Here is a 26,913-nt window from a genome sequence, read left to right as displayed (position 1 = left end):
AGCAAATTCGACGACAGCAACAAAGCGCCAAGGCGATTGACTCTTCATCCCGCTCGAAGGCACTCATGTCCGAAGTCTCAGCCATATCGTGCCCGCAATACTACTATGTGGCTCGGAAGCCTCATTCGAAAACGTACATACGTGCAGACCAGCGGGATCAGCTGCAGCATCTCCATGACCCGACACCGTTCGTATCTCGCGACCCTCACTGGCAACTGCTTCTGCCTTAGGCACACGATGCATACGTTGTCCAGAGACCTGCCTGAACCTCATTTCATTGTAGGCTCCCAGCGCTAGATCCGAAGTCACGCTCTCGCCGACGACAGTCTCGCAAGCTCGCTTGAACGACATTACAGACCAGAGATCCTGCGCTATTTGACAAATGTAGTCATTCCCCCAGACCTATGGCAAACCTTGCCTGACATCCGTGCGTTCATTCAGCCCCCACGCTTGAGCACTAGAGTCATGGACGGTCGCGCGTCTCATATCCCGCCTGTATCTTGCCTGATATGGCCCGCCCAGGGCTCGATGCATCGTGCAGGTGTTGTCCCAGATGACGAGGTCTCCCGGGCTATGCCACTCGATCTCGACGACGTACCTGTCCTGAGTGGCATGCTCCAAGAGCCTGTCGAGAAGTGCCTTGGACTCGTCTTCGGTCAGACCTTCAATGTGGTGGATGTGCGCGGCGAGATAGAGATTCATCCGCCCGGACTTCTCGTGGTACTGGAGGAGCTTGTGGCGGCCCATGGGGTGGTCTTCCGGGTTGATGTAGGCAAAGAACTCCGGGGCGGCCAGCTTCCTGGAATGCAGGATCGAGTGTGCGGCGATGTAGTCGCTGTTGTGAAGCCTGTCTTTGGTTTCCTGGTCCAGCCCTTCGTATGCTTGTCTGGTGTCTGCGAATGCGGTGCCACCCCCATTTCCGGGAGGAGGTAACTCATGTGCCAGCAAGAGCGAGTACCCTGCCCTACGAGGGTTGAAGCTGGAGTCTACGTGGAAGAGAGAGTTGCCCTGTAGTACAAGTCAGTTCCCGTGCGGGTCGATCATGCAATGGTGGACGCTCTGACCTTGTTGGCCTGGCCTCGAGGGCTTTCCGGGTCCACGATGGAGCCGTCCTCCTCCACATTGCTCACGTCAAAGAGCTCATCGTATTTGAGACGGTTTCTGCGCCCTGCCTGGATATATGGTTTGACGTCATCCAGTTCGCCAAACATCCGCGCCAAGGCAATATGGGTCTCGTCATTCAGATTGGTACGGCGGACCACGATAACTCCATACTAGGGGGTTTGCCTTGTGCATCAGCGCGTGGGCCAGGTAGTGGCTGACCGCTCCGGGCTGGACCGAAACACAAAGGGGCGATGAGCATACCTTGGTGACAGCGTCCTGTAACAACCTGAAATTCTTCTCCGTCACGCCTGCGGTCAAGTCAAGCCCGGTAATTTCGACTCCGAATCCATCTTTGAGTACCCGGAATCGGGTTTCCGCCGCATGTGGAGGAGAGCTGACCAGTGGAGCTACGGCTGCTGGTGACATGGTCTAATCTCTTCGGACGATCTTTCCCTTGCGATGATGGGACTTCAAGAAGATTTCGGGAATGCACGACTGCGTGGTGCGGCTCAATCTTATCTTGAGTCTTCGAGTGACCACATATCCGGGAAGACTAGATGCTCTGGCTGCTGAAAGGTATAAATGGATGGTAAATATGCGTTTGGAAGAAGGGTACATGAACCGCATGCCGCGGAAGACTAATGCCGACTACAGCCGGAGGACTCTTGGTCTGGAACACATGATTGGTCACGATCCGCTCGACTCGAGGCTGAGGTTTAGCTGTGATGCAAGACACTTCGTTTCAGCCCAGTATTCAGTTGCGTTCACGCTATAAAGCTGTTGCCCAGATTCAGGGGCAAACCCCAATATCCATCTCGCAATGAGTACTTGGCTGTACCTCTGGCCTAAGGAGGGTTCGCCATGTGTTAGCATGTCAGCAGAGAATAACATCCCGGAGGTAGCCAATAGTCCATCATTATCCACGATGTGCTTCGGCCTCGTCCTGATCGGCAAGTTCACCCAATCCCGCTTAAACTTGATGTTGGCAGAACTCGGCTGTAGTCGGGACCTGAGCAGACGGCCTTAGCGATGACTAATCCCTTTCGCTACCATACTCCTGACCAGGGCATCGGTCGGCTATAGTCGGAACCCCGCACTTGTATGCTTACGAACGTGCAATGATTGTTTTCCTGTCCTCACTCTTTTTCCAAATGGGTTGCCGTGCCCGACCATAGCCGATTCACCTGGTGGAATTCCCCTCTCGGTCCAGTCGTGTTTCCACCCCAAAAAAGGATCTCGGGCGACACGGACAGTCTCACGTAATAGCCTCCAACCGCCAAGAACCGCTAGCCCTGAGCACGGTGGGCAGCCATGACTGCAAGCACAGGTAAGCGGGCCTATCGCGCATGCAGCAGGTGCCGCAGCCGCAAGACGAAATGTGACTTGTGAGTGGCTGTTTGTCATGTGCTGCCCTCTTTTCTGTGTTGCCCGATGACCCGATAGCTGATGACCCTTCTAGAGACAGTTTTGGGCAGCCCAAGGCCCCGCCGTGTCTCTCGTGCCACCAGTCAGGCAGCCTCTGCGTGCTCGTTGAGTCTCGGCGAGGAGGGTATTACAGACCTCGTCAAGGCATCCGAAGGCCGAAGGAGACTCGTGGGGACGCGACCCTAGCTCGCGAGAGTCACCAGGTCAATGAATCTGGCAACAGGGCTACGTCTGCTCGACCCTCTGAAGGTGATGAGGGCGAGTCAACATCTCATGGCTCTGAAGATGAGCTTGAGACGGAACTTAGAAATCCCTCAGATGCGCTACACATCTTGACTAGATCACACATCGAAGGAAATAGCAAACTACCAACGTCCTCGGCGAGCGAGGCACAACTTTCTCCTGCACGAGTCGTTGATGCCATGCAGCAGCCCAGCCCGTCGTCAGGGAGCTCGCCTGGTCAGAGACAGCATGCACGAGGCCTTGCTGGGAGCTCCATCAGAGACCTCGAGCTTATCAAAGGGGGCCTCTTGCCACTCGACAATGTCAAAGAACTTCTGAGCCTGTGAGTTGCCTGACTCGTGGTTATATTGTGCACATACTCACTCATCAGCTACAGGTTCGCTCGACAATACCATCCATTCTGTCCCATCGTACCTGCGGCGATACTTGAAAAGGTTGAGGATGAACCCTTGTGCAAAGCTGATCATTTCCTCCTGACGGTTATACTGGCAATTGCCTCGAGGGATCAGCCCGAGTACTCGCTGACGCATCGTCGCTGCTGGGAGTACACGAGCCGTCTGTTGCTGGACGTGCTTTTAGCGCGGCCGTGGACGCAGAACGTCGAAGTCGTTCGCGGGCTTCTGCTGCTCGCAGAATGGCTACCGCATATCCATACGCACGAGACCAGCTCCAGCGAGGCCGACACGCTGTTTGCGGACAGTCAGACCGCGTGGTCCATCATCGGCATGGCGATAAGACACGCATATCTGATCCGGCTGGATCTGGCGGCGTTCCGAAAGCACACTCTGCGTCTCTCGAAACATGGGCCAGACCAGGAGCGGCTTATTTGGGCTAGTTGGTCATCTCTCTCGCAATATTTCTCGCTCACAGTGTGCATACTGATTCAACCACCCCAGGTATATACATTGCCGACCGTCAGATCTCTGTGCGTCTCGGTCAGTCATTCTGGTCCCGCGGGCCGTCCCTCTCGTCAAGGTTTACGGCCGAGGACTTTCCTAGTCTCGGGCAGTCGCCAGGCAACGACGTGCACCACTACGCGCGCGTGTTCCACGCCACCCTCGACATCACGCAGATTCTCCACAACGTCCAAGGTACCCTGTATTCCTCCCAGAGGCGGACCTTAGCACTAGCTCTTGCGGGAGATTACCCTCGTTATCTCGACGACTACGAGAACGCAGCAACGGCGTGGTACGAGAGGTGGAACGACGCCCTCGCACAAAGTCGCGTCAAGTTCTCACTGCTTCTGATGTACGAGTACCTCAACTTGTTTGTCAACGCCTTCTCGTTCCAAGCCGTGTTGACTAGGCTGGCACACGCCCGCCGGACGAATGGAGAAGAGCATCGCAGCAGCCGCTTGCCGCATGGGCCGTTCCACTCGGGCCTCATGGCATCGCCGGATGGTCTCTACGTCTACAACGCTATTCGCGCCGCTACCAAAGTCCTCAAGATTATGACAGAATTGGATCCCAGCAGTCAGCTCCGCTTCCTGCCTTCTAGGTTCTACCTGTAAGTTGATGAATGCGGTTGACTACTAAAAATTACTGGGGAACAAACAAATGGCTGATCGACCGGCTGCTCGAAGATACGGAGTCCATGCGGCAGTCTTCTTGTACCAGGCTCTCTCACTAGGCGCCATATTGGCAGCAGATCAGAAACAAGAAGTTTCGGACCTGTTCCAGAACTTCGCTGCACTGCTGAACGCAACCGGGTCAGCCACCTCAGACAGCGGTCCCAAGTATAGCGAGATGTTACACGAGCTGTGGGAGAGACGTGCGAGGCGATCTCCGCGGCACGATCGAGCCGCCTCCAGGACGTCTGACGCGCCGGCCTCTTCCAGGGCCCGACCCCAGCTTGGGCGGCCGGATCATGAAGGTCAAGACGAGCGTGGCAGTCCCACCAACGACCTGGCAACACATACGATGGGAGTGACACCTGCCTGGCCGGATTCAGCACAACAACGAGAACACCAGCAACAAAACTCTGAGGAATGGCAGTCTTGGTCTACGGACGCTCAGCTGTTTGGGCCGTTCATGCCGAACCTACCCCTTTTTGGCGAGGGCGCGTTTGGCGGCAACAGCTCGGGGAGCCCGTCTTTCGTGCTGCCTTCCTTCATGTCCACTGAGAATTATCTAGCCGGCACGGATACTGATATCCCAGTCTCGCTGGGCTTCTAGTTCGCATTTCCCGGGGTCCACTTTTATCATGGCTGATACCGTGGCGCTGATTCCAACCTCGCCACTGCCGGTACCAGGGCCGGTGCCGAACGGTTTATGCCATGTTCGTGTCAACCCCAATGTTGCTGGCATACAAGCCAAAGCGAAAAGAGCATATTAGAGCGCTTTTCCTGTCCTAAAGATGAGGCAGATCCTGCAGAACTAATCCGTCTGCGCCTTAATCACAGACCGATCTCATATATACAAAGGCTGCCTAGTAGCAACAGCATTTCTGTAACCGACTGCCTACAATGTCCGCGACACAAACAGTTTCGGTGCCCCCACGACACTTTTCTCTGCAAAGAAACTTCGACTTCCCGCGCCCGAGGCTTGTCGTCATGTTGTTCCTATTATTTAGAGAGGGAAGGCGCGCATCTCTCTCTCTCTCTCCCTCTCTTTCTTCCGGGAAGGGCGGCCGCAAGCTTGCATCATGCGACGACCTTGGCGTAGAACACGCCCTCGAGCAGCCCCGCCAGCGCGGTGTCGACGTGTATCGGTATGCACTTGAGAGTGAGCTCCCTCCTCGCGGCGAACGGGACGACCTGGAAGTCGCCGGGATGGAAGGGGGGTTGCTGTTGGCTGTGGTGTTGCTCTTTGTGTTGCGGCTGTGCCTTTTGCGGCTGCTGCTGGATCTGTCCTTGTGGCACAGAGGATGATGACGACGACGAGGTAGAGGACGGTGATGAAGATGATGATGGGTCAGAGGGAGAAACGGATGATGAGGAGGGGGGGTGGTATGGGGAAGACGAGGGGCCTGAGAGGGGCCAGATGTGTGCGTCGCACAGCGTTTCTGGGAAGACAGATGATGGCGCCGCGGTTGGCCATAGTGGCCCCGCTGCCGTCGGTGTCAATGATGAGTTGCCTGCCACGCATTCTTCATTGCTGCTGCTGCTGCTGCTGCTGCCATGTTCATCGTGCCTGGCAGAACGACGAGCAGGAACAGGAGCAGCAGCAGGATGCGTGGCGGCAGCAGAGTCCTCGTGGCCCTCGCGAGGTGCGACCTGGTACTGTGATGCGTCCGAGAAACCCGGCGACGAGGCAGCAGTCGTATATCCCGATGCTGTGGCGGCTGCCGTGGATGAAGCGGCCCCGACATGGTGGTGCTGCTGTGGCTTGTTCTTCCGCCCGAAAACCTGCTCTTCATGCTCGTCGATCGACCTTTCCACCGTGCGCCCCAGCAAGCTGAGAAGCGCGAGCTGCCGCTTGGTGAGAAGCGTCTCAAGCTCTTCCGCCGTCGTCGTAGTGCCCGTCGTGTCCTTGATCTGCTGTGCTGCCTGTCTCGCAATCACTGGAAGCATCGTGCAGTCGAGGAACATGTCGGCGAAGCACAGCACGCCGAAGCCGCCTAGGTCGCGCGACCGCAGGCGCGTGAGTCCTGCAAGACTCGCGGCGTCGACCTCCCCGGAGACCTCCAGCGCAGGGTGTCTTGCAAAGCCGGTGGTGCTGGGCCCGTCCTGCCCGTCCTTGGCAGCAGTGTTGTTGGCGGGAGGGACCCAGGCAGTGGTGGCCAGAGAGATCTGGTAGCAGTGCAGGTACACGCTTAGTATCTTGAGCGTTGTCAAGTTCCGGATCTGTCCTGTTCCTTGTTGCCCGTCCCTCTGAAGGACCCCTATCATCCGCCAGAGTCTGCACTGCCAGACGGCCATATGCGCCCTCAGCCAGGTCTCCTCAGCAAGGTGCTGTCAGGCGTCGAGCGTGTAGCCGGTGGCGATGGCCCAGTACCGGCTGAGAAGCCACGACTCGAGTGTGCCGTGGAATGCATCCCACTGGCGCCGCAGCGTGTCCATGTCCATTGAGCTTGTCAGGCCGCCGTCATCAACATCAACATCGTCGTGTGGCAGCTCAGGAGGTGCCGGGAGCGTGTCAGGGAGATGTAACGTCGGCAGCGAGGGTCTCTTTCTGCCGTGACTCCTGGGCTCGTCTGGAGGTGACGACGTTGACTCGACGCCTGGGAGCGGCACCGTCAGGCCCCCCAGCACGCCTGCTGCGGCGTACCGGACAATCACGGCCTCGGTGTCGCACAGCTCGCGGGAGTCGGCATACCGCGGGTGCAAGCCGTACCGGACCGCGCCGTCGGGCCGCGTCTCTCGCGGGGCTACGACGTAAGGGCGGAGGAGCGCCACTCCAGCGAGCATAATGACATTACGCGAGGTGACATGGCCCTGCAGGAGCTCGAGAACGGCGAAGCACACGGTAGCGTAGGCGATATCCGGGGGGGCCATGCTTGGCAGGGCGTCCCGGAAGGCGGCGAGGGCGCGAGCGTAGTTGCCCACCGCTGCGACGAGGTGCTTGTCTGTTCCAGCTCCTGCGCTGCCATGTCTGCTCTTGTTCCTGCTGATGTTGCTGTTGCCGTCGTCCTTGCCGCCGGGTTGGAGAGGGAGAAAGTGTTCGGTCTGGCCCAGCGCATGGAAGCCCCTGGCCCGCACCGCCGTGTTGGGCGACCTGCTCAGGTCCCGGATCGCGAGGCATACGTACCGGTAGCAGTCCTTATGCAGGCTCTCGCGCGGTACGATGTAGGCAAATAGCCTACTCCGCGTAAGGCCGGCGGGGTCGAAAGTCGCGAAACCGGCGTGCACAATGGCCCGCGCCGTGTCGTCCACCGTCCACAGGTGCCTGGGCATCCGTGTGCTCCTTGCCGCAGCTAAGACTACTAGTGCTTTTCCTACTCGGGGTGGCGCGTGGCATGAGGAAGCGTTTTCCTCCTCGCTCTGCTCGACCGGCAAGAGCACGTGCTGCATGGCCTGCTGCTTTGCCGAGGCGGCGTTCCTGGCCGGCCGGCGCGGTCCCTGGGGATACTCGCAGCGCAGGAGTAGCCGCTGACACGAGGAGCACGCCGGCTGGCCCTCGTTGCACCGGACGTGGCGCTTCTTGCATGAGAAGCAGCCGGCCCGCGACTTGGTGTGGTAAGCCCGCCCCTTCAAGCCGTCTCGAGGGGGCGGCGGCTGGGCCGAGGCGTCCCCGGGCCGGCTTGCAGCTTTGCTGACCATGCTGGCCGTCTCGGCGCTTGTCCTTGTTCGGGGGTCTCCAAGGGTGCTGGGCAGGCTGCTGAGTGTGTCTCTTGCAGGCAAGACTACTCTGCGTGGAAAAGCGGCTATCGAAGAGCGGTAGAGGTTCCTGGGTGGCCTCCCTGCTCGGTAAAGTTGGCGTCCCTGCAGTGCAGGAGACTGGTCGTCAGAGGGAGGGAGTGCTGGCGAATCTAAGAAGGCTGGCGCCGGGTATTGGAGAACCCACTGCTACCCCTGATGCAACATGGTCTAGCGGGGCGACGGCAACCCTGCCGACAGCGTCAAGTAGGCTATCACGGGTATTCCAGTCCCAGGGTCGGTCTCGGTGGGTACCATGTTTCTCGCCCCGAACACAAAACGGACACAGCGCATATATATCTCTAAGCAGCGGTGCACTGTACTGCCTAGAATCTTGAACTCTCCCGTCAAGATTTAGTGCAAGTCATCCGCGGCCAAAACTGTAGATGCTGCATGCTGATCATAATTCAGTAACTGTTTAGCTATTTTGATAAAGATATTCACCCACCCCGCCCGCACGGAGAGAGCAGCAATCGCTTCTGGCACTACCTTGAAAGTCGTTGGTCTAGGGCAAAATTGCCGCTATTACCCCAAAACGACACGGTTGCGTTGCGACAACTTGGACTATTCAACCACTCTCTAAGCGGGCAGACTTCCATGCAACTCGTGTTGGCAAGCTTGGCGTCCACTTGTTGGGCTGATGCATCTTGGGCCAAGGTGATTTGACACTAGAGGATGTGGCTGCTGCCTTGGTATATACCTTGGGGTTGCCCTGATGGCACTGGTTTCTGCCGTAACATGCAGTCTATTATATGAAGAAGATCACTTCCGTCTCAACAAGTGCTCGAACAATATGATGACCATGCTCACCAACCCGATTGGTGCGCCCTGCAAGGCTAGTTCTCCGTGGACGTCGCGTTATTCCACGATGTGACACGTTGGCATACTCTCTAGGTATTGTTTAGAGTTGATGACAACATCAAAGCTACGTCCATGAACAAACTGAGTCGTGAAGAGCAGGATTTGTTCTTTCTGCCCCTGTTCTCGTTCTCGAGCGCCAAAGCAGCTTCCTCCCAGTCAAAAAATCGAACAACATGGGCTGGAATCGCTCAGAGAGACGTACCACTCTTGGGACCGAAACGCGCCCGCATTTTATGACACGTTTGGCCAGGTTCTCTTGGATCATATCCGAGCCAGGTCGTCGTCGACGGCCAGGTGTCGTGTTCGTCCCTGTGCTCTGCGAAAGTTACCCAGACAGATGCATGAGGCGAGAAAGACAAGATATGTTGGTCTGAACAAGGTCCTGGCTGCCCAGCAAGAGACCCAACATACTGAACGGCCTGGGTACAGGGTCCCTCTCAGCCGATGCACAACCTCACGGACATAGGCGCTTATCGATGGATGTCGCAATCAGAATGGTCTGGCGCTTAAGTGTGTGTGAGCCCCGAGGACAGGGGGAAAGAAGGCAATGCGATGGCTGTGTATTACTACACTGTGCTGACCAAAAACCAAGACAAGACAACTTTGATCATAATAAACATCACCTCCAGTTTGATTAAGAGTAATTAACATGTTTAAATGTCTCATAACAAGAAGTCCCGTCACCCGAGCGTGGGGTATTGTTGAGATCGAGGCGCAATCGTTCCCTTGCCACTCTGATAACACATGCAGTGATTGTTACCGCTTTTGGAAGCAGCGCCACCACCACGAAAGCGCAAAGAACCCCGAAAAGATAGGCAGGGTTCAAGGCAAACTTGCCCAAAAAACAAAATCAAATTGCAAAACGTACAACACCGAGGATTCGCTGGTCGTCACCGACCCAACTACTGATTCGGCGGTATCGAGCTTATGTACAGGGGAGCGGACGGGACCCTCAGTATTCTCGATCCTATGGTCGTACGTGGAAGAGATACTGATTATAGGAACCCATATTGGAACCCTTCAGAGCCTCCTGGCGAATACTGAACTACGCCTCACACTCTACTATTCCGCTTATACTCGAGCTTATACGTGAGCGTAATAAGGTGAATATCTAGCCCTCTAAGTACCTCTAAATCTCCTATACGATGCGTAAAATCCCCGTATGAACTTAACTTATACTCTCCGGCTTCGGGTTGCGTAGCTTAAGGAACTGCAAGAGTATTGTCACGATCCGATCTCCGGGGTCAACCGTCTGATCGGCGCGGTGGGGTTTATGTTCTGAATAAGGCAGGTAGCAACCTCATGCAATACTGACTCCGTGCTTGTCGTGTTCTCGAGGGGTTGTCGTTCGTGTCTCTTGCGAGATATCACACTCGGATCAATTGAGTGACTAGGTCAAGTGAAGGGTGAGAATGATACTTAGATTGATCGCTGAAGTACAAAGGTAATGACTGTCTATCTAGGGAATCCTTCGCATTATATCCTTTGTCCTTCATCGTGGTTTCAAGGAGGTGTATCCTTGGATCGCTGGATATGTTCCGATCCACATATCCTTGGATCGCTGGATATGTTCCGATCCACATATCCTGCTGACATAATGAAATGCTTACGTAACCTGGGGTGTGCCGTCCCGCGTGCATGACCTGCCCTTGTCCCTGGCCCGATCTTGCGACCTGTTGGTCGGGTTGTCACAAGTATCGAATCTATACTGCTACGCGTCGCGGCGTCTTGAATCTTGGTAGTAGTAGACGGGAGAGTCTACAGCCCGACGGCCTAGCTAAGAAGCGTACTGACGGATAAGTCGGGTTTGACGATAGGACCTGTATCGACGATAATGGTGTGTATCGGTTTCAGTGCTTCCTTTGCACTGCTCGTGGCATCTGTGGCAGGGGTGAGCTGGGATGCGGTGTGGTCGACGATTTGAGCGAGGCTCAAGACCTGCTCGTGTTATGAAGGTATATTTGTAAGTGTGTCGCTGTGGTTGTGTGTGTCGAGACTTGCAACTTGCCTGCAGAGGTTATGGTTGGGTTACAAGTGGTAGCGGTGTCTACAGCATCAATATGGGCCTTCTCATCTATCGTCGTCCGCTCGAGGAGGAGTCCATCGCTGATAACACTGATACTGGTTGTTCAACCCCAGCCATCTGGTCAACTCCGGCACTGCACTGGACCCGTCCGCCTGGCCTGAGCTACTGGAAGTGTGTTCTGCCCACTGATCTCCAACTTCTCGCATCGCATTGCGAAGAATGATCTATCTGGTTTCTCATTTTCACCTTTTCGCAAGCACTCGGCTTTAGATCCCCTAACTCACTCGGTTTAGACAGAACTCAACTTCCATGCAACCGGCTGAAACCTCATGCATGGTCAGGGCATTTTTCGGCCCAAGCATACTTTTTGAGCCGATCATGACGTATCGAAGTCACACACACGGGGCCTTTTCGTCTCCGAGGATCTTGAGCGATGTGGCACGAAACCCTCCCCCCCCCCCCCCTAGTTGCATAGAGACTTGTGCGTTGTTCGGACTCTTGGTGTTTACAGATGCTGGAAGAGGCAGCGAGATTGCCCAGTTTGGAAATGGAGCAGAACTCTCGGAAAACCAAAAAGGCTTCACCAGCACGCAGAGTATGAAATGTGCATGGCGGGGAAACTCTTTTGGACATGTCATGATATGAAATGTATAGACTGGAGAGGTTGTATCGACACGATGCAAGCAGGGTTCCAAGAAAGTTTGTCCAACCCTCATTTCTCAGTGCCATTAGTTCCTCTGTGGCCTGGAGCTTACTAGTCATTCCACCCAAGGCGCCCAGCGCTGCTCAACAGCATGAACATGGCGAATGCCGCGACAACAAAACTTGATGCAAGATTCAAGTTCTGTTGCAGGACCACGCGCCAATCCGACTGAATAGTCGCTCCAACGTTCTCGTGTCTCATCATGCTTGCCAACTTTTGTCCACGCAAACAGGTTAGCATATAATTCAGGCAAAAGAGAAAGAATTTCGAAGGAGTTCGTGCCAAGCGAAAGACTAGCAGCGGGTTGTATCGAATGCTTTTATGTGAGGCTTACGTCTCGCCAGGACTCCCTTGCCTCTGCTTCTATCTCGCGGGTAGCGTCAACGAGATCCTTGTGGAGCTTAGCCAGATGGGCCTCCAAGTTGTCCCAATTCCGGTTTATTGCCTGCTGTGTGGGCTGGCTGAAACGGGTGGGTGTATCTGAAGCGTGTCCTGGGAATGTACAAGTCCAGTACTCCCTCATAATTGCCAGGTTCCGGGGTGTGACAGCCATGTGTCTCCTGAAAGTCCTCGTCAACTTCATAATCGTGAAATACTGTTTCGACTTTGTAGATGCATCATTGTCGTGCATCAGACGGTCGAAAGTTTCATTATCAGTAGCCAAATGCTCGTCCTATAAGCTGCATTAGCATAGCTCAGTATATCTCTCAATAGCGGCCAGGTGACGTGAAGTGGGCTCTTTGGATAGGCCCACGTTAAGAAGACAAGACTTACCTCTATATCCATAACTCTGCGCAATGAGGTTAACAGGCATTTCCATGATCCGTGCCACCAAGAGAACTTATGCCACAGCAGTCGCTGAAACACGGCAACACCGCGAGCCTCGTCGGGACAGACAAGCGTTTTATCGCTCCAATCTCCATCTTGCCATCCCCACCGCTCGTGCGCCCCGTCATCCAGAGTGAAGCCGACAACGTTGCAGTCCTCAGTAGACTCCGCAACTCTCCCGTGCTTGTCTTTTGTCGTCGCCAAACGGACGGCGATTGTGGTCCGCCATTCGTAAAACGTGCCTGCGTAACGAGTGTGTATCTGGCGTCTGCTCCTCCGCAAACCTGCTGCAGGAGGATGCTCTTGTGGCGTGCTATCGTCTGGTTGTCCAAAGCCATGCATGGTGAAATGCATGCACAGCCATGGGTCTCCGTAAGTTTCAAGCGACCAGTCCTGAATGTCTCGTATCCCGAGCTCTTCGTCCTCATTAGGTCCTTCAAGCCGGCAATGTGCATGAAGGAAATCAAAACACCATGACAGGTCGGCATCTGGATACTGTCTCAGCGTCTCCGGTTCGATGCCTTGCTTGTTTGGAAGGTGGGTGAGGATCATAGTGGCCACAATAATAGGGAACGAGATGACGCCGGCTTCTGATGGTTGGAATGACCTGTATACGAATGTCCAATCAGCCTTCCGAGATAGGTGTAGTGGCCTGCGTAATAGCCGCAACGATGACATCGAGACCATCTTACCAGAACTGACCCCAGCGAGGCCCGATGGCGGCATTGTTTGGCTCTATCTCAAGATCACTCTTCCATGGTGAATCGACTCTTGCGCGTGGGCATGGGAAAATGAATTGCTAGAAAGGCGTGTAGATCGTATTAGCTGGCGTGGACGTCCCGACGGTCCCACTACAGTCAGCCGACAAACCTTGTCACCACGTAAGAGATTTACGTTGCCATTCGCGCTGAGAGTCAGGAAATGTGCCTCTGCACTTTCTCCGGGAAGCAAATCTTGCGAAGCAAGCCAACTGACCACTGGCTCCATTGCTGAGATGTGGTCGAGCATTAGCCTCCCGGTCTGAGTAGAAGGTGTGTGGCGCCAAAGCTTCACATGACGTTTGTGTTGGCCTGCAGTCGCGTTGGGCCATGCCTTGTGGATGGCCTCGGCAGCTTGCCGGAGTATACTCTCTGTGCCATGGTTGTAATCTCTGTGTGCAAGTCGAATCGACAGAGGTCCCGAAGAGGTGTCATCGTCTCCCCATGGGTCGTCCTTTGCCGCGAGAGGGAGGACGAGGACAGCAGACCAGGCGCGCTCGCATGGAACTCGACTGCCACTGCGTGTGAAATCGTTGTCGGGGGCAGGCCAGCCGCTCAAATCGGATGCTTGCGGGTTATGATAACTTCGCTGTAGATGACGTCTCGGCGGTGGTCGCGTGCCAGTGGGAGCACCAAGAGTCGCCAGAAGCTTTGCCTTGAAATCCTCAAGAATCTCGTGGTCGACTTTCACCAACATTTTGGAGTGTAGATGATCTGTTTGTCCTTGCTGGTGCTGGAGGTCGTGTGGTCTCGCTGGGGAATGCTCGGAAGCGAGAAACTTTTGTGCGTTTGCTAGGCGGTCGAGAACGAGACAACAGCGGACGGAGGATCAAGGGGGGATGGAAATACCTTTCGCTGCGCCCCGACAGATGCCTAGGGGTATGTTGGTTTGTCAAAGGCGGGGACGTGCAGCCAACATGCATCTAGGCCAACGCATGAAACCTTACCAACCAACAACGAGAGAGTGTACGCGCAAAGATGTGGAGCGAACCAATTTGGAGTGGCGTCTTGCCATTGGTCGGGCCGCTCTGCAACATGCGGTATTCACCGTTATGTTGGCCATACAGGCATGCCAAGGATGCATCCATAATCTGGACCGCTTTTCGTGACGGCAGTGCACAGCTTTGGACGGCATGCACATTGAGATGTACCTAAAAGTAGGTACTGACGTTGGCGAGGTCACCAGGGCATTGCTTCGCAGCTCACACAAGCTCACATAAACAAGCATTCCGTACGAAGTCACCAACTGTTCTCGACGTTGTCATCGAGCGCTGTGCGTCTACTGGAATGTAGCAGAGCGCGCAGCGGTAGTGAAGATTGTCCGCGTGCTTCTTTGATGCTACAACTGCGAAGCATGCATTCCTGCACTGCTTGCTGCCAGAATATGTAGCAAATCTTCTCCAGTCAGCGTTCACACTTTCTCTTTGTGCGATTGGATGTTATGTCCTTCAGTACAAGGCAGTATAGTACCTTGGCCGCGGAATTCGTACGTCAGATAGGTAGTAGGCAACAGCTCAAGAATGTCGGCAAAATTATTCTCTTTGTTTCGTGACCTACTCTATCGAACGGTTGGCAGATCAGAACGTTGCCCGGACACGACTTCTTTGTGTCATGTTCGATGGCAGAGAAGCGTTGGTAGCGTTAGTAGTTCACCGTGGGAATCTCTTTGTCTAAGAATCGAAGATGACGCTGGAGGTAGGATCCGGATCGGTTACAAAAAGACCAGAAATCACCCTCATAGGCAGACGATGAAGCAGAGAAGCTCACAGCCTCACACAGCAATCAAAGACCCCCAAGATCCAACATTAAACGCACCGGAAAACTCTGCGTCGACTCCCGAAACGCAAATGTAAGTCTGATCTTGTTGTCATGCATGCCACAGGCTGACAGGACACAGACAATCATCATGACTGTCGTCAACCGCGACGAGCTCGTGAACGGGCAGTGGTGTACGAGTTGCAACAGGGAATGCGACGTCCTATTGAACAAAGATAAGAAACCGTATTGCTCGCTATGCGGAGGATACCCGTACTGAGTCAACTTCACTCTCTTCGAAACGCTTCAGCCATGGGTGTGACGGCGGACTAGGAAGCCCTTCTTCGTAAGGAGATTGGTCTTATTTGGTTTCAGGAAGGAAAGTGCCTAGCAGCTTTCCGTATAGTGGTGTTTTGGATTTCTGTCGTTTTCCTTGTTCTTTCCCACTGGCCCGGGAACAGTATCACGTTCTTGCTTTGCATTTCAGTTTCATCGGCTCTCGCTGAGTACAGTCTCTACAGAATACAATCATCGATGCTCAAATCCTAAAGATTTCAACACGAAGTCAGGTGAACTTTCTCTTGCAACTACCATCTGGCGCAGTCCTCAGGTCCGCCGGCCTGTGTATAAGATGGATACGTCTACACAGTGTACAAAGTCCCAAGCAGCCAATATCTTGTTAAGCCCGGCTTGAGTTATTTAGCGATCTTGCTTATCGATTGATGCATTCTGCGCGTGCTGATTTGGTTTCCATTGATATCACCGAACTCTCTTACTCGAGCGTTGCAATGGGCAATGCCCCCATGTACTCGTGTGTGCACCCTGTACAGTCTAACAAAAAGTGCCCACATCTTCATGTGTTTGTTGCTTTGCAAGGATGCCTGCACAATCAAGCCTGACTTGGAAAAGTATCACTGTGCACAAAACGTAACACCATAGCTCCTGTACCTCTGAGACTCTCGTTCCGCCTATTATATACAGGCTTTAGCTCTATCGCACCACTCACTTGGTAGCGGCCGACACAAGTGCAGTGGCAAACGGAGTCCTGTCATAAACGGAGGAGTCTGCCCGCTTCGCTCCGTGAAGTACAATGGGACACCTTCAATACTTGTCTCCTTTCCTGTAGAACCGCTAATAGCCGCTCTTGGTAGCGACTCAGTTCACAAGTGATGTATGTTTGACAAAGTCGCCGCATATCCATTGCTGCAATTGTATCGATGAACACCGGGAATCATGGCCCGACAGTTGCTGGATATTGTCACTGCCGTGTTGCGATGTCGTGTCAAGTGAGGCGTGTCGTAGACTTCCGAGAAGGTCAGCATTCTGACACGCGGCAATTGCCACAGTCAGTGAGGGACACCCCGCCGATCGCGGGATTAACGGCGGAGGAGGATAAATGAAGAGCCGTAGCGTGGTGGAGAACCCCCGCCTCAGAACTTGGGGCCGGAGTAATAGTGCCCGGGGGAAAGCGGAGCAGCGACGAGAGAACCACAGCGAGACTCGGCCAGCGGGCGGTCTGCGGTACCGGCATTGCCGACTCCCCCCATACATGACTCGAGGCCGATCCGGACTCCTATTTGCCGGCACTCACGCGTGACTTTTTCAGCCACGATACTCTATACCTTTGCAACTGCAAATCGCCATAGTTTCCCGAGCAAAGCAAAGCAAAGCCCACTCAAAGTCAACTTCCAAGAAGAACCGCCCACCATGACCGTCAACCGCATCACTCTCTTCAAGATCCCCGAGGAGGCAGCCCGGGCCAAGCTGGTCGAGATCTACAAGACCCTGCAGCAGCGGGCGCTCAAGGTGAGTCCGGACCGGGCACACACGGAATCCTGCTCAGCACTCGCTGTGTCACGAATCCATGTTATGAAATCTATTCTCTTTCTCTCTCGCGCTCTCCCTTTCCAACCACTAACGGAAGGGGCCAAAAACACAGGACGGCAAGCCGTACATCCTCGGCGCCAAAGTCGGCAGCGCGTTCCCGGACCAGCGGTCCCAGGGGTACACCTTTGCCGTGCAGACGACGTTCGCGTCTGCCGACGACATGGCGTACTACGACAGCGCGTGCTCCGCGCACGCGGATCTCAAGAGTTACGCCAAGACTGTGAGCCAGGGAAACATGGTCGTGTACTTTGAGAACGCGCTCGAGTAGTTCATGCTCCGATGGCGGCATTTGGTGGTGTTTGGCTGTTCGCGCCCTTTGCGTCATTCCGCGGGTTGCATTTTTAGCATTGCATGCATTACGGAGCGGGGTTGAGGTTGAAACGGACAGAAAGGTGATCAACTTGCGCGATTGGAAAATATGCGCAAAGTATGTCCCAGGTTCGATCGTGAATACATGTTATCACAACGGTGGTATCTTTATGGAAGTTCAAGTCTTCGTTCTTCATCCGCCCAGAAAAATGCTCCACATGCAGATGAGCTGGTCTCAGTTGATGTCGTGCTCCTAGAACACAATCTCTTTGGTTATGAGTCCTGCCAGGACCATGCCACCTAGCATCCGCCAGCCACTTGACCCTTTCAAGGTCGCGCCCGCTCCAGGTTCGCCTGCCGCGGGTTCGCCTGCCGCGGGTTCGCCTGCCCCGGGCTGCTGAGCTACCGCCTGAGGCATGGGAACCCCTGGAGCCGTACTGTCGACCTTGACGCAGGCAAGCACCACATGATCATCGTCTAGGGCCTCCCCTTGTGCAGTCGTGTTGCTGTGAGCCCAGACCAAGGCGAATGGATGGGTGACGGAGCCCCACACGTCGTACGCATTCTCGAGCTCCTCTCTTGTGATCTCGTTGAAGTAGGTTGTCGTCTCGTTGAAGCGGTCGTTCATGGACACAGCTGAGGGTAGGCGGTTAGTCTTGTAAAGAATCCCAGTAAGACGATTCAACATGCGACGGTTTGGGCAAGCCAAGAAGCTATATCAATGAAGAGAAGACCCACTGAAGGCACCCCAAGACCGATAGTCAGTGCATCTGTTTGGTGTGGCGCCAAGGGCGAACCCATTCCCCGCCTTGATGCCTGAATTCGTAGCCATCGACTCCCGAATGTCCCTGGCGCACTGCTCGCTCATCACACTCGTCGGGCAGGATCCTCTTTGCTTATCATTACCGTCCTCCACGGCCTTCAGCTGGTCGAGGGACCCCATCGCAAAGGAGACGATGATGAGCTTCCAGGAATCGGTGGCACGTGGGTCATCGATAGACCAGTTCCCAGTCTGGTTGTCGAGGACGGCGCCGGGCTGTCCCGGGGCAGGAGGTCGCAGTTGCACCGTGACCCGCGTCACATTGGTGGTCCCTGCGCCCGCCCCCGAGGATGTCTTGGGTGCGTTTCGATTGATTCGCAGGTCAAGCTCCCAGCGAGTTGTGCCGTCCGTGCTGTTGGTCTCATTGGAAAGGCCCGGGTACTGACGATCCAGGCGGAAACCGGGGACTGGCACCACGCCCCAGGCGTCTGGATCTGGGTTAATGTTTGCATAGTCTGGAGCTGCATGGCTGGCTGGCAGCAGAATCGTGAGCCATAGTGCTGCGATCCAGGCGGCCAGCATGCCGCACCCAGATTGGTTTCTCCAGAGCATATTGGAGACCACGTACTCGTTTCGACGACCAAGAGGAGGGGACGTAGAGAGTCTTGTAGACTATTGCGGATTATCGCCAAGGTTCACAGGCCTGAGCTGTGTCTCGTGGTCTTCACGACAGCCACGCCGACTGCTTTGTAGATCAGCCGATGCATATATTTATAACGTTGGTCAACCCCCAATTCGATCACGATGACATTGTAGTCGGCCCATACAAGACAGCCATTGGCAGCCAGACAATCATACCATATAAAAGATCTCCGCGAGTGACGTCAAAATGTGGAAGATGCCTCGTGATTGGAGGCCCACCAATGTCTCGGTTCGGCCACGACATGCGAGTCTCCTGCCAAGACAGCTAGTGCACCTCGCTTCTGCCGCATTGCCGGCATTTAAGCCTCGCTGTGCCCCGCGCCGGCCCAGCAGGGATGTCTCACTACATATGGGAGGCGATCTGGTGGCTTTCAGTTCAGGCAATCGCCTGGGGACAACACCACCACCCAAGCTTCCCTTGATGACGTAAAGTGACCGACCAACTGGTAGACTCCCCCCGCAGAAATGAGAGCCAAGGCGCCAGGCGGACCGAATGGACATGACCCCTGTTTGTCGATCTAGCGGGTTGTTTGCCTTGAAGCAGGCATACTTGTGTGCTTGGCCATTGACTGTGAAATCACATCTGTAGACTGCACGCCCAGATTGACTGCTTTCAATACTCCATCTGACGAACTCGTCACTGAGACTCGTTGCTCAGAGATGCATCCAGATGCGAGGACTTGAGACAGGGAAAGCATTCGGCTAGTGCATCCACCTCTCCTACTCTCTCACCTGCACACTATAGTCATACAGAGAGAACAGGTTCAATTCGATCGCAGTCATCACGTGTGATCATTACTAATCTTTATTCGCATGTTGGTAGAAGCACACACATCTACGTCAATAGCCAGCCCCCAGCACACTACTCTGCCGAAAGCTCCAACCCAGGGATGTCTCTCTCCTCGACCTCGCCGTCATCGGTCCAGTTCACAATAGGAGTAGGCGCAGCAGGCGTGTTGTACTCGGTAGGGACGGGCGTTATCTGAGGGGTGTTCTCCGCCGGGGTGTTGTACTCTGTGGGCTGGGGGGTGATCTGAGGGGTGATCTGGGGAGTGGGCTCCTGGGGAGTTGGCTCCTGGGGAGTTGGCTCCTGAGGGTATGGCTCGTCGTCATCATCGCCGTCGCCATCAGCAGGCGTCGCCGAGGCTGATGCAGAAGTCGTCGTTGAGGTGCTTGTGGGTGTCTCTGTCGTGCTAGTCATCCAGGATGTCGTAGTAGACTCTGAGCTGGCGAGGCTTGATGTTGTGGCGGCACTGCTGGTAGAACTAGGCAGGGTGGAGCTGGTGCTGGTCGTCGATGACGATGTCGGAGCGTCTGAGGAGGTAGAAGTGGGCAAGACCAATGAGGTAGAGTAGGGAGCCGCTGATGAAGTGGAGGAGGGAGCGGCGGATACAGTAGAGGAGGTCGAAGTCGTGGAGGTGACGAGGGTAGTTGATGAAGTTAGGGCCGCGGTCGACGACGTACGGACGGAGCTGGAGGTCGTGCTGGGAACCGTGACTGTGACACAGCCTGGCGTCTCGATGCAGGAGCATGCCGTGCTGAGGAACTGGTTCTCCAGGAGGTGCAGCCTCTGCATCAGATAGGCAATGTCGCTGTTGGACAGGCCTCCCGTCTTTGGCTTCGGCGCCGCAGCCACCGTCTTGACCGGTCCGACAACGGTGCTAGTACATGTTGGTGCAACAGGGTAGTGGGCGGCGCAGAAGTCCTGGGCTGCTGGCACCTCGGCCAGGCCACCGAGCACACGGTAGAGGCCAGTCGAGCAGACGCCGCCCTGGGGAGCGGGAATAGAAAACACGGGGGCCATTATGAATTATTAAGAGAACGTCTCGGAGAGGCAGAAAGGTTGGGGACCAGCTGAAGCGCATCTCGGAAGGAATGCTCGTGCTGGCTGGTCTTTCTTATAGCTTTTCGCGTCGGAACGCGACTCCCGTCGAGCAAGCCCGGTCGACCCATTTACAGATAATGCCCAGCCTTTATTTCCACAGTTAAGCTTGAGCCGTCTCGAATCAAGCGGATGGCGCACGTGGTAGGGATTGACTCGAGCTGAAAAAGATCCAGCTCGTGCTGTTCTGGGTTTGACGCGATCGGATCGGGCCTTCGGTACGGGGCTCTGGCGCATCTAGAACACCAATAGTGCCTGGCTGTCAATCAGCTCCGAAGCCATGCCCGTGCCTGATTGCCAAATGTGGCCAAGCCGCCGGCGGCCGCCTCGCCAAAAAGGGCCCTAACTTTTGAGAGATCTAGCCCGAGGTTGTTTCTGGAGCGGAGCGAATGGAGGAGCGTGCTCTTCTGGACTTGTGGCTGCATCTGGTAATTACCTTTCGGGCATTTTGCTCCATGCGTGGCCAACACCAGGAAGCCAACGTATCTGCGCACCAGCAAAGCGCTGGTTGTAAGATGTTCCTTTGGGACACGGCAAACATTTGCGATTCTCGAATACCAAGAGCGTTCCCCAGATATACCTTTTCAATGCATTCTGGTGGATGCAACAACGGTTTGGAACAGCTCTCGAACTTCAGGTTGCGTTGATGGCTTACCAGTCTGATGGCCTGCAACCTTGAGTTGTGGAGACTGTGATCCCGCTCCAGCTGATTCTAGTAACATCGACCGAGAAGACTACGATCACGGCGGGATGGGGCGAAGGGGCGAAATGGTGCTCTAATGTTTCATTTTGTGCACAGCCTGACTGTGTAGGCGGCTGTTTCCATGTGGAAGGGATTATGTACCGAGTCGCTCTGAAGATGCAACAAGCATGCCTGTGCACCATCGCGCGATGCCACTTATCTACATCCTTTGTTACCCCCTCACCTTGAACCAAATGGCTCAACTTCGTGATGCGTCCGTGTCAAACTCGTCTCTCCTGTCACTCTGCTGACGATCAGCCCTTGAAAGGGACCGGCGACAGCACGAAACCGTACTCTCTCCCGTCCAGGCCGCTCATTGACAAGTCATCAAACGTCAGGTCCCTGGCGCCCTTTGCCTTGCACGCGCCGTTTCCGCGGATGCGCTCGATGGTGTCCATGCGGGCCTTGGGCACGTCGCCCAGGGCCTTGATGTCGTCGGCCTTCATGCCGCGCCGGATGTTGGCGGCCTTTGTGATCTTGGCGACGCTGATGATGTCGAACGGGGCCAGCACGAGACCAAAGATGGCGAGGAAGTCGTTGCCATCGGACTTGACAATATCGTAGATGTCCATGCCCGCGCCGCCCAGGGAACCGATGAGGGCCATGATGCGCGCCACGTTGGCGAGGGACGTGAATGCACCCACGACGGCGCCCATGACGGGCACGAAGAAGAAGATGGCGCTGAGGAAGGCCATAATGATCATCTCGCGCTTCTGCGCGTCGATCTTGTCGGCCAGCTCCTTCACCTTGCCCATCTGGGCTACCGCGTCCTCGACCATGACAATAGGCACGACCATGGCGTCCACAATGTCGTCCAGGTTCCCGCGGAAGGTCTTTGCCTTGACCTTGTCGAGCACGTTAGTCATGCTGGGCCCGATTTCCGTCAGGTTCTTGCGCGCGCCCTCGACGACGTCCTTCGGGTCGAGCACGTCCTCACGGTCGTAGCCGCTAGGCACGGGGAAGTTGATATCCCAGTTGCGCTTACGGCATATCTCCTTGGAGTCGGCCGGGGTGCACTCCCAGTGGTGCACGTCTGTCCACCGGATGTTCTCCTTATCAATGCCCACGCTCTTGTACAGGGCGCCGTAGAACTCGTTCTCCTTGTCCGAGCGCAGCTTCCACTGGGTCGTCTGCGGCCAGTATCTGGTTGACGGTTTGCCGCCGGCCCGCATCGAGTAGTCGGGCAGGCAGGGCATGTCTATATCTCTGTACCGATTCTCGTGGTCCCCGCAGAGTACTTCTGGCTGGTCGCATATACTGGACCATCCGCAGCTACACATCTGATTCAGCATCGGAGGCAATCGAAAAGGGGTCATCTTAAAGGCGAGTTGGAACCTCCCTCAACTCAAAGTATACCAGTGATGTTGGTGATGGAAAAGGCGGAAAGGACAGACAGGGAGGACAGAGGGGAATCGAGTGCGTGAGAGATGAGGTACAACTATACTTACTCGTAGTCCTCGCAGTACCGGCAGTAGTTATCGCCTGGGTCATAGGTGTTACAATGGTCGCAGCTGTCGATGGTCTCGGTGACCTTGCAGGTGAAATAGTCCTTGCCGTTCTCGTACATGAAGTCCTCGACGGCCGTCTTGGAGCCGTCCACCACTACGTCGGCATACGTCTTGAAGCTCTCGTCATACCCGCCGGCGAGCAGCTTGTCATAGCCCGAGAGCGAGTCGGACAGGATCTTCTGCATGGCGTTGAGCATATGTGCGGACCGGCAGTGCAGCGGGATGCTCCCGACGTTCTTCTCAATGTCCTCCAGCTTGTTGTACTTTCCTACGTCGCTGCACTTCTCGAGCGGCTTCACGCCTGCCTCGTTCTCGTCGTTAAGGGGTTCGAGGGTGTCGCCAGTGAACTTCTGCAGGTCGACGGCCCAGTCGATGGTGCCGGCAAAGCCGAACCCCTTCCAGTGCTCGCGGCGCGTGTTCTTGGTCGTGTCGCTCATGTACGCCACCCACTCGACCTTGTCGTACACCATGAGGTCCGAGTTGGATCGCGCGTCGTGCCAGCTCTTGACGTCGCCGTACGTCTGGCGGATGTTCTCAATCTCCGCGTTCGAAATATACCCGGACGTGTTGGTGCAGCGGCCCGGCGCGGCCTCCGAGTTGAGCCGGTCGCCCGTGTACTTGCACATGGGCCCGTCGCAGCCCGCCTTGGCCATGCGGAACGACCGCCCGTAGCTGGACTCGCCGACAAAGATCTTGGAGGGGGACACGCCGGCCTTGGTGATCATGGCCAGCACCTGCGTCGTCTCGGTCATGTTGATGTGGGAGCGCAGGCAGTTGCCGTCCGGGCAGCCGTCCGAGGACCACTTGTTACCAGCATCCCATTGGCCTGGAGTGGAGGGTGAGAGTTGTTAGTGAACGGCCTAGCCTTGTTGACAAGAAGGAATCTTCTGGGGGGTTTCTTACCGTGAAGATCGTACGTCATGTATACAATGTAGTCGAGGAACTTGGCCATCTCCTTGATTGGGAACTGCTTCAAGTACCAGTAACTAGCAGGCGCAGCGATCGAGAGCGACTTTCCACCAAGTTTACCCTTGATGAGCTGCAGGAATTTGAGGTAGTTTGGTCCGTCACTCGGCAGGCCTGGAAAGTCGGTGTCAGGAGCCTACGTGAAGAAATACAAAGGTTAGCATTACCCGGACAAAAGCAGCCTTTTGATGATGATAATTGTGCATCGCTACATGTCGACACGTAGCAGAACCGCAATGGTGCGCACTTACCCCGGGATACTCCCAATCAAAGTCTACGCCATCCAGGCCCTCGTCCTTCAAGAACTTCACAACATTGTTCGCAAAGGTCTCGCGGTTGGAAGGGTTCATCGCCTGGCGCAGGATGTCATAGGTCGGCGCCTCGTTAGAGAAGGCCCAGCCGCCAAAGGAGATGATCTTTTTGACGCCGCGGAGGTTCTTAAACTCGGTCCACTGGCCGTTGGTGTCGTTCTTTTTCACAGTCCAGTTCGACTGGTCAATGTCGCTAAACGCCCAGTGGATGTGTGTGTACGTGCCGTCCGTGTTGGCCCGCGCCGCCCGCATGTTGAGGCAGTTCCGGTTCCAGTTCCAGCTCTCAAAGTAGCCAATCCGGCCAAACGAGGCAGGAGAAGTCCCGTCCTTCTTGATCTCAGAACCACAGGAACTCACGCAGCTGCACCACATAAACATGTGTCAGTCCAGTCTGGATGATGGATTCTTCTGATGGCCCATGGATGGACACCATAGAGGTGGCTTACCCGTTGGTTCCCTCGGGCGATGTTCCAGGGTTGCCACTCTCGCCACGCTTCTCGAGGCAGAAGTCGTTGCTGATGCCACCTGACCATGAGCATCAGCATCTTTCACTTTTTGGAGAAGTCTCGAGGAGTCACGCTAGGACACTTACATTGTCCCCAGATGTTGCAGCACACATTCAGGGGGCAAGGGTTGAGGTCAGCCAGGTTCTGACCACTGGACGGCTTCTCCGTGTCGGGCTTGGTAGGCCCGCAGACGGCGTTGCTGACGGGCGCGGGCATGGGAGGCTTGCCCTTGGACAGGCACTATCGAAAGGCGACTCCTGGGTTAGCTCTTGTCTGGGCAGCCATGAAAACCATGCTAGGTGAGAGCAAAACATCACGGCGAGGCGAAAGAGAGAACGCGGGGGGCCATGTCGACTCACCATGTTCATGCCAAACTTGAGGTTCTTGCAGCCCGTCCAGCCCCAGGTGCCGTTGACGCCCTTGTTAAAGCCCTCAATGTCGTCATTGGTGAGGGTATACATGGCGCCCAGGTTAGAACAATTGTCGTTCTCAATAACATAGTGCGTGTAGCAAGTGCTGTCGGTGATGTCAGCGCCAGGGCCCACGATTGTCTAAGACAGCTCTCAGGAGCTGCAGCTTCATATTATCGTAAGACTTACCCGTCAGATTGCGGCTTAGGCTTCAAATCCGGTAGAGATCCTGAAGAACAGCACACGGGCTGTCCGGGCTTGAGCGTAGAACAGAGGTCCTTGGCCGAGTTGTACTTGGTGAAGTCGTTGGATGAGATGCCACAGCGCGCGGCGAGCGAGCCACAGCTGTCACCACTGATGACGCGTTCGATACGACAGTCTGCCCGCTTGATGCCGGCACTAAAGCTCCCGGCCAGAGCGGTGCCGTTGGCGATGCCAGTAGAGTTGCTGGCCAGGTCTCCCGTGATGACCTTGGGGATGGGCAGCTCAGCAATCTCGATGTCGACACCGTTGCCCGAGGTTGCGGCCGAGGTGTCGTCTTGCGAGAGACACTTGGCCTCGTTCCAGTCTCGCACCGTCTTCTGGACAGCAGCCAGGTCGCCGGTGCCGTCGACAACAAGACCCAACACGTGGTTGGCGTTGCGCCCCGTGCCGCAGACCTCGGCCGAGACGTGCTGGGGCACCTCTCCGGCACCGCTGACCGCCTTGATAATGGCTCCCACCGAGGTGGCCTTGTTGAGTCCATTGCCCGCGTACAGACCAGCAACGGTGCCCTTGTGATAACCGAAGAGAGCGACGCGCTCACAACTCTTAGTGTTGCCAAAGTACTTGGCCAGGCTGTCGAGGATGGCCTGGGCACCCTGGGCAGAGCCTTCGCCTGTGCGGCTCAGGTGGAGAGAAGTCTGTGCCGGATCCCCTACGACGCACTGCGCAGTTCCCTCCTGCTGGGTTTGACGCTCCTGCAAGTTGCCCACAGTGTCGTCGATTTCGGGCTCAGCCAGTGCCGCGAGGATGTTGGCGGCTGCCGCCTCGAGGACTTCGGGGGGTGTGATGATGGGCTCGAAGAGCGCGTTGACCTGCGACGTCTCGTCACCCGTCGTGCACACGCGCACCTTCAGGGGCGTGGCCTCGTCCTCGCTGTTGATGCCGGCGTACAGACCCAGCTGGAAGATCATGGGCTCGTCGCAGACCCGCAGGCGCTGGAAGGACGAGAAGACATCCCACTCATCGGCAGGCAGGTCGCCGCAGGCGCGCGGGCAGGCGTGCTGGTCCGAGTAGAAGGTGTTGGGGTCTGCGGGCTGGTTGAAGACGTCGATGGATGACAGTTCCTGGGCCTGCGTGGAGGGCAGGGCAGACCACAGGGCGGCTGCCAGGCCCAGCTTGCGGTGCATGATGGGCAGTCTGGCGAAGGAGATGGGCCCGCAGGTAAGAGAAAACTATTGCCTAGACCCCAGGTACAGTCTGCAGCCGTCTATCTATTGCTTGTGTGTTCACAGATGCCATTGTGTTTGGACTAGCAGGAGGCATGCTTTCTTTATAGGATAAGACTGGCTGAGCTTGGTCTGCCTCTGGAGTCGGCTCCTTGGTGCTCACAAGCTTTGTTGCATCGGGCACGCGACGCCTTGTCACGCCTTTGTCATGCGAGCCGCCACGCAGGAACGTGTGTCGTGGCGTCTGTCCCTGCAGCCAGATCCGCCCCTCGATCCCGACACACGATTTGCCAGGATGCCTTTTGGGTGTGGCTGCCCACGCCAAGAACCACCAGCCTGGTATAGGTGCCAGTCTCACCGATGCAACAATCCATCAGACCCAGCCCGCGGCCCCTGTCGTGAAGCCGCGCAGTAAGCACAATCCTGAATCCTTCCAGCACTATATCGACGACCTGACAACCAGCGGCCGATCAAACACGTTAGTCAGCGACCATTGCAGGC

The 26,913-nt window shown here is 55.8% G+C and overlaps 10 protein-coding genes across 10 annotated transcripts; 2 read left to right on the top strand and 8 right to left on the bottom strand.

The window, feature by feature from the left end:
• Positions 1-296: 296 nt before the first annotated feature.
• B0I36DRAFT_295369 (uncharacterized protein) lies at positions 297-1,530 on the bottom strand (the record flags this gene model as incomplete). The annotated part of the gene is made up of 3 exons (XM_046151851.1): positions 297-1,008; positions 1,065-1,274; positions 1,366-1,530. 3 exons carry the CDS (start codon positions 1,528-1,530, stop codon positions 403-405), a joined length of 981 nt encoding a protein of 326 aa, XP_046008239.1. The 3' UTR covers positions 297-402.
• Positions 1,531-2,273: 743 nt separating this feature from the next.
• On the top strand, positions 2,274-5,180 carry B0I36DRAFT_416203 (uncharacterized protein). Its single transcript, XM_046162069.1, has 5 exons — positions 2,274-2,489; positions 2,564-3,094; positions 3,149-3,606; positions 3,669-4,278; positions 4,355-5,180. Exons 1-5 carry the CDS (start codon positions 2,416-2,418, stop codon positions 4,944-4,946), a joined length of 2,265 nt encoding a protein of 754 aa, XP_046008238.1. The 5' UTR covers positions 2,274-2,415; the 3' UTR covers positions 4,947-5,180.
• Positions 5,181-5,413: 233 nt separating this feature from the next.
• B0I36DRAFT_366614 (uncharacterized protein) lies at positions 5,414-6,631 on the bottom strand (the record flags this gene model as incomplete). The annotated part of the gene is made up of 1 exon (XM_046159327.1): positions 5,414-6,631. One exon carries the CDS (start codon positions 6,629-6,631, stop codon positions 5,414-5,416), a length of 1,218 nt encoding a protein of 405 aa, XP_046008237.1.
• Positions 6,632-6,667: 36 nt separating this feature from the next.
• Positions 6,668-7,972, bottom strand: B0I36DRAFT_366613 (uncharacterized protein; the record flags this gene model as incomplete). The annotated part of the gene is made up of 1 exon (XM_046159326.1): positions 6,668-7,972. One exon carries the CDS (start codon positions 7,970-7,972, stop codon positions 6,668-6,670), a length of 1,305 nt encoding a protein of 434 aa, XP_046008236.1.
• Positions 7,973-10,629: 2,657 nt separating this feature from the next.
• On the bottom strand, positions 10,630-11,353 carry B0I36DRAFT_331862 (uncharacterized protein). The gene is made up of 2 exons (XM_046155034.1): positions 11,249-11,353; positions 10,630-10,892 (listed from the first exon to the last, which is right to left on the bottom strand). The coding sequence occupies exons 1-2, from the start codon at positions 11,333-11,335 to the stop codon at positions 10,707-10,709; spliced, it is 273 nt and encodes a 90-aa protein (XP_046008235.1). The 5' UTR covers positions 11,336-11,353; the 3' UTR covers positions 10,630-10,706.
• Positions 11,354-11,847: 494 nt separating this feature from the next.
• On the bottom strand, positions 11,848-13,331 carry B0I36DRAFT_163709 (uncharacterized protein). Its single transcript, XM_046148697.1, has 3 exons — positions 13,179-13,331; positions 12,433-13,093; positions 11,848-12,331 (listed from the first exon to the last, which is right to left on the bottom strand). The coding sequence occupies exons 2-3, from the start codon at positions 13,036-13,038 to the stop codon at positions 11,978-11,980; spliced, it is 960 nt and encodes a 319-aa protein (XP_046008234.1). The 5' UTR covers positions 13,039-13,093; positions 13,179-13,331; the 3' UTR covers positions 11,848-11,977.
• A 3,375-nt stretch (positions 13,332-16,706) lies between these two features.
• Positions 16,707-17,154, top strand: B0I36DRAFT_366612 (stress responsive A/B barrel domain-containing protein; the record flags this gene model as incomplete). The annotated part of the gene is made up of 2 exons (XM_046159325.1): positions 16,707-16,805; positions 16,939-17,154. 2 exons carry the CDS (start codon positions 16,707-16,709, stop codon positions 17,152-17,154), a joined length of 315 nt encoding a protein of 104 aa, XP_046008233.1.
• A 294-nt stretch (positions 17,155-17,448) lies between these two features.
• On the bottom strand, positions 17,449-18,567 carry B0I36DRAFT_352897 (uncharacterized protein; the record flags this gene model as incomplete). Its single annotated transcript, XM_046157163.1, has 2 exons — positions 17,449-17,908; positions 17,993-18,567. The coding sequence occupies 2 exons, from the start codon at positions 18,565-18,567 to the stop codon at positions 17,449-17,451; spliced, it is 1,035 nt and encodes a 344-aa protein (XP_046008232.1).
• Positions 18,568-19,519: 952 nt separating this feature from the next.
• Positions 19,520-20,461, bottom strand: B0I36DRAFT_366610 (uncharacterized protein; the record flags this gene model as incomplete). Its single annotated transcript, XM_046159324.1, has 1 exon — positions 19,520-20,461. The coding sequence occupies one exon, from the start codon at positions 20,459-20,461 to the stop codon at positions 19,520-19,522; it is 942 nt and encodes a 313-aa protein (XP_046008231.1).
• Positions 20,462-21,535: 1,074 nt separating this feature from the next.
• B0I36DRAFT_376564 (uncharacterized protein) lies at positions 21,536-26,373 on the bottom strand (the record flags this gene model as incomplete). The annotated part of the gene is made up of 8 exons (XM_046160470.1): positions 21,536-22,553; positions 22,730-23,615; positions 23,693-23,891; positions 24,007-24,427; positions 24,513-24,591; positions 24,659-24,812; positions 24,932-25,088; positions 25,172-26,373. 8 exons carry the CDS (start codon positions 26,371-26,373, stop codon positions 21,536-21,538), a joined length of 4,116 nt encoding a protein of 1,371 aa, XP_046008230.1.
• Between the last annotated feature and the right edge of the window lie 540 nt (positions 26,374-26,913).

Source organism: Microdochium trichocladiopsis, assembly GCF_020744255.1.
Source record: "Microdochium trichocladiopsis strain MPI-CAGE-CH-0230 chromosome Unknown B0I36scaffold_9, whole genome shotgun sequence".
Taxonomy (NCBI): Eukaryota; Fungi; Ascomycota; class Sordariomycetes; order Xylariales; family Microdochiaceae; genus Microdochium; species Microdochium trichocladiopsis.
The sequence above is the reverse complement of the archived record's forward strand: the minus strand, read 5'-3'. Positions and strand labels throughout refer to the sequence as shown.

Excerpts from the sequence above, each read along its gene's own strand:
- B0I36DRAFT_416203 (XM_046162069.1), top strand. The coding sequence starts at position 2,416 with ATGACTGCAAGCACAGGTAAGCGGGCCTATCGCGCATGCAGCAGGTGC. Across the intron at positions 2,490-2,563 it reads CGCAAGACGAAATGTGACTT|AGACAGTTTTGGGCAGCCCA; the intron begins GTGAGTGGCTGT and ends TGACCCTTCTAG. Across the intron at positions 3,095-3,148 it reads GTCAAAGAACTTCTGAGCCT|GTTCGCTCGACAATACCATC; the intron begins GTGAGTTGCCTG and ends CATCAGCTACAG.
- B0I36DRAFT_331862 (XM_046155034.1), bottom strand. The coding sequence starts at position 11,335 with ATGATCGGCTCAAAAAGTATGCTTGGGCCGAAAAATGCCCTGACCATG. Across the intron at positions 10,893-11,248 it reads GCATGGAAGTTGAGTTCTGT|AAATATACCTTCATAACACG; the intron begins CTAAACCGAGTG and ends CGACACACTTAC.
- B0I36DRAFT_163709 (XM_046148697.1), bottom strand. The coding sequence starts at position 13,038 with ATGATCCTCACCCACCTTCCAAACAAGCAAGGCATCGAACCGGAGACG. Across the intron at positions 12,332-12,432 it reads GCAGAGTTATGGATATAGAG|GACGAGCATTTGGCTACTGA; the intron begins GTAAGTCTTGTC and ends TGCAGCTTATAG.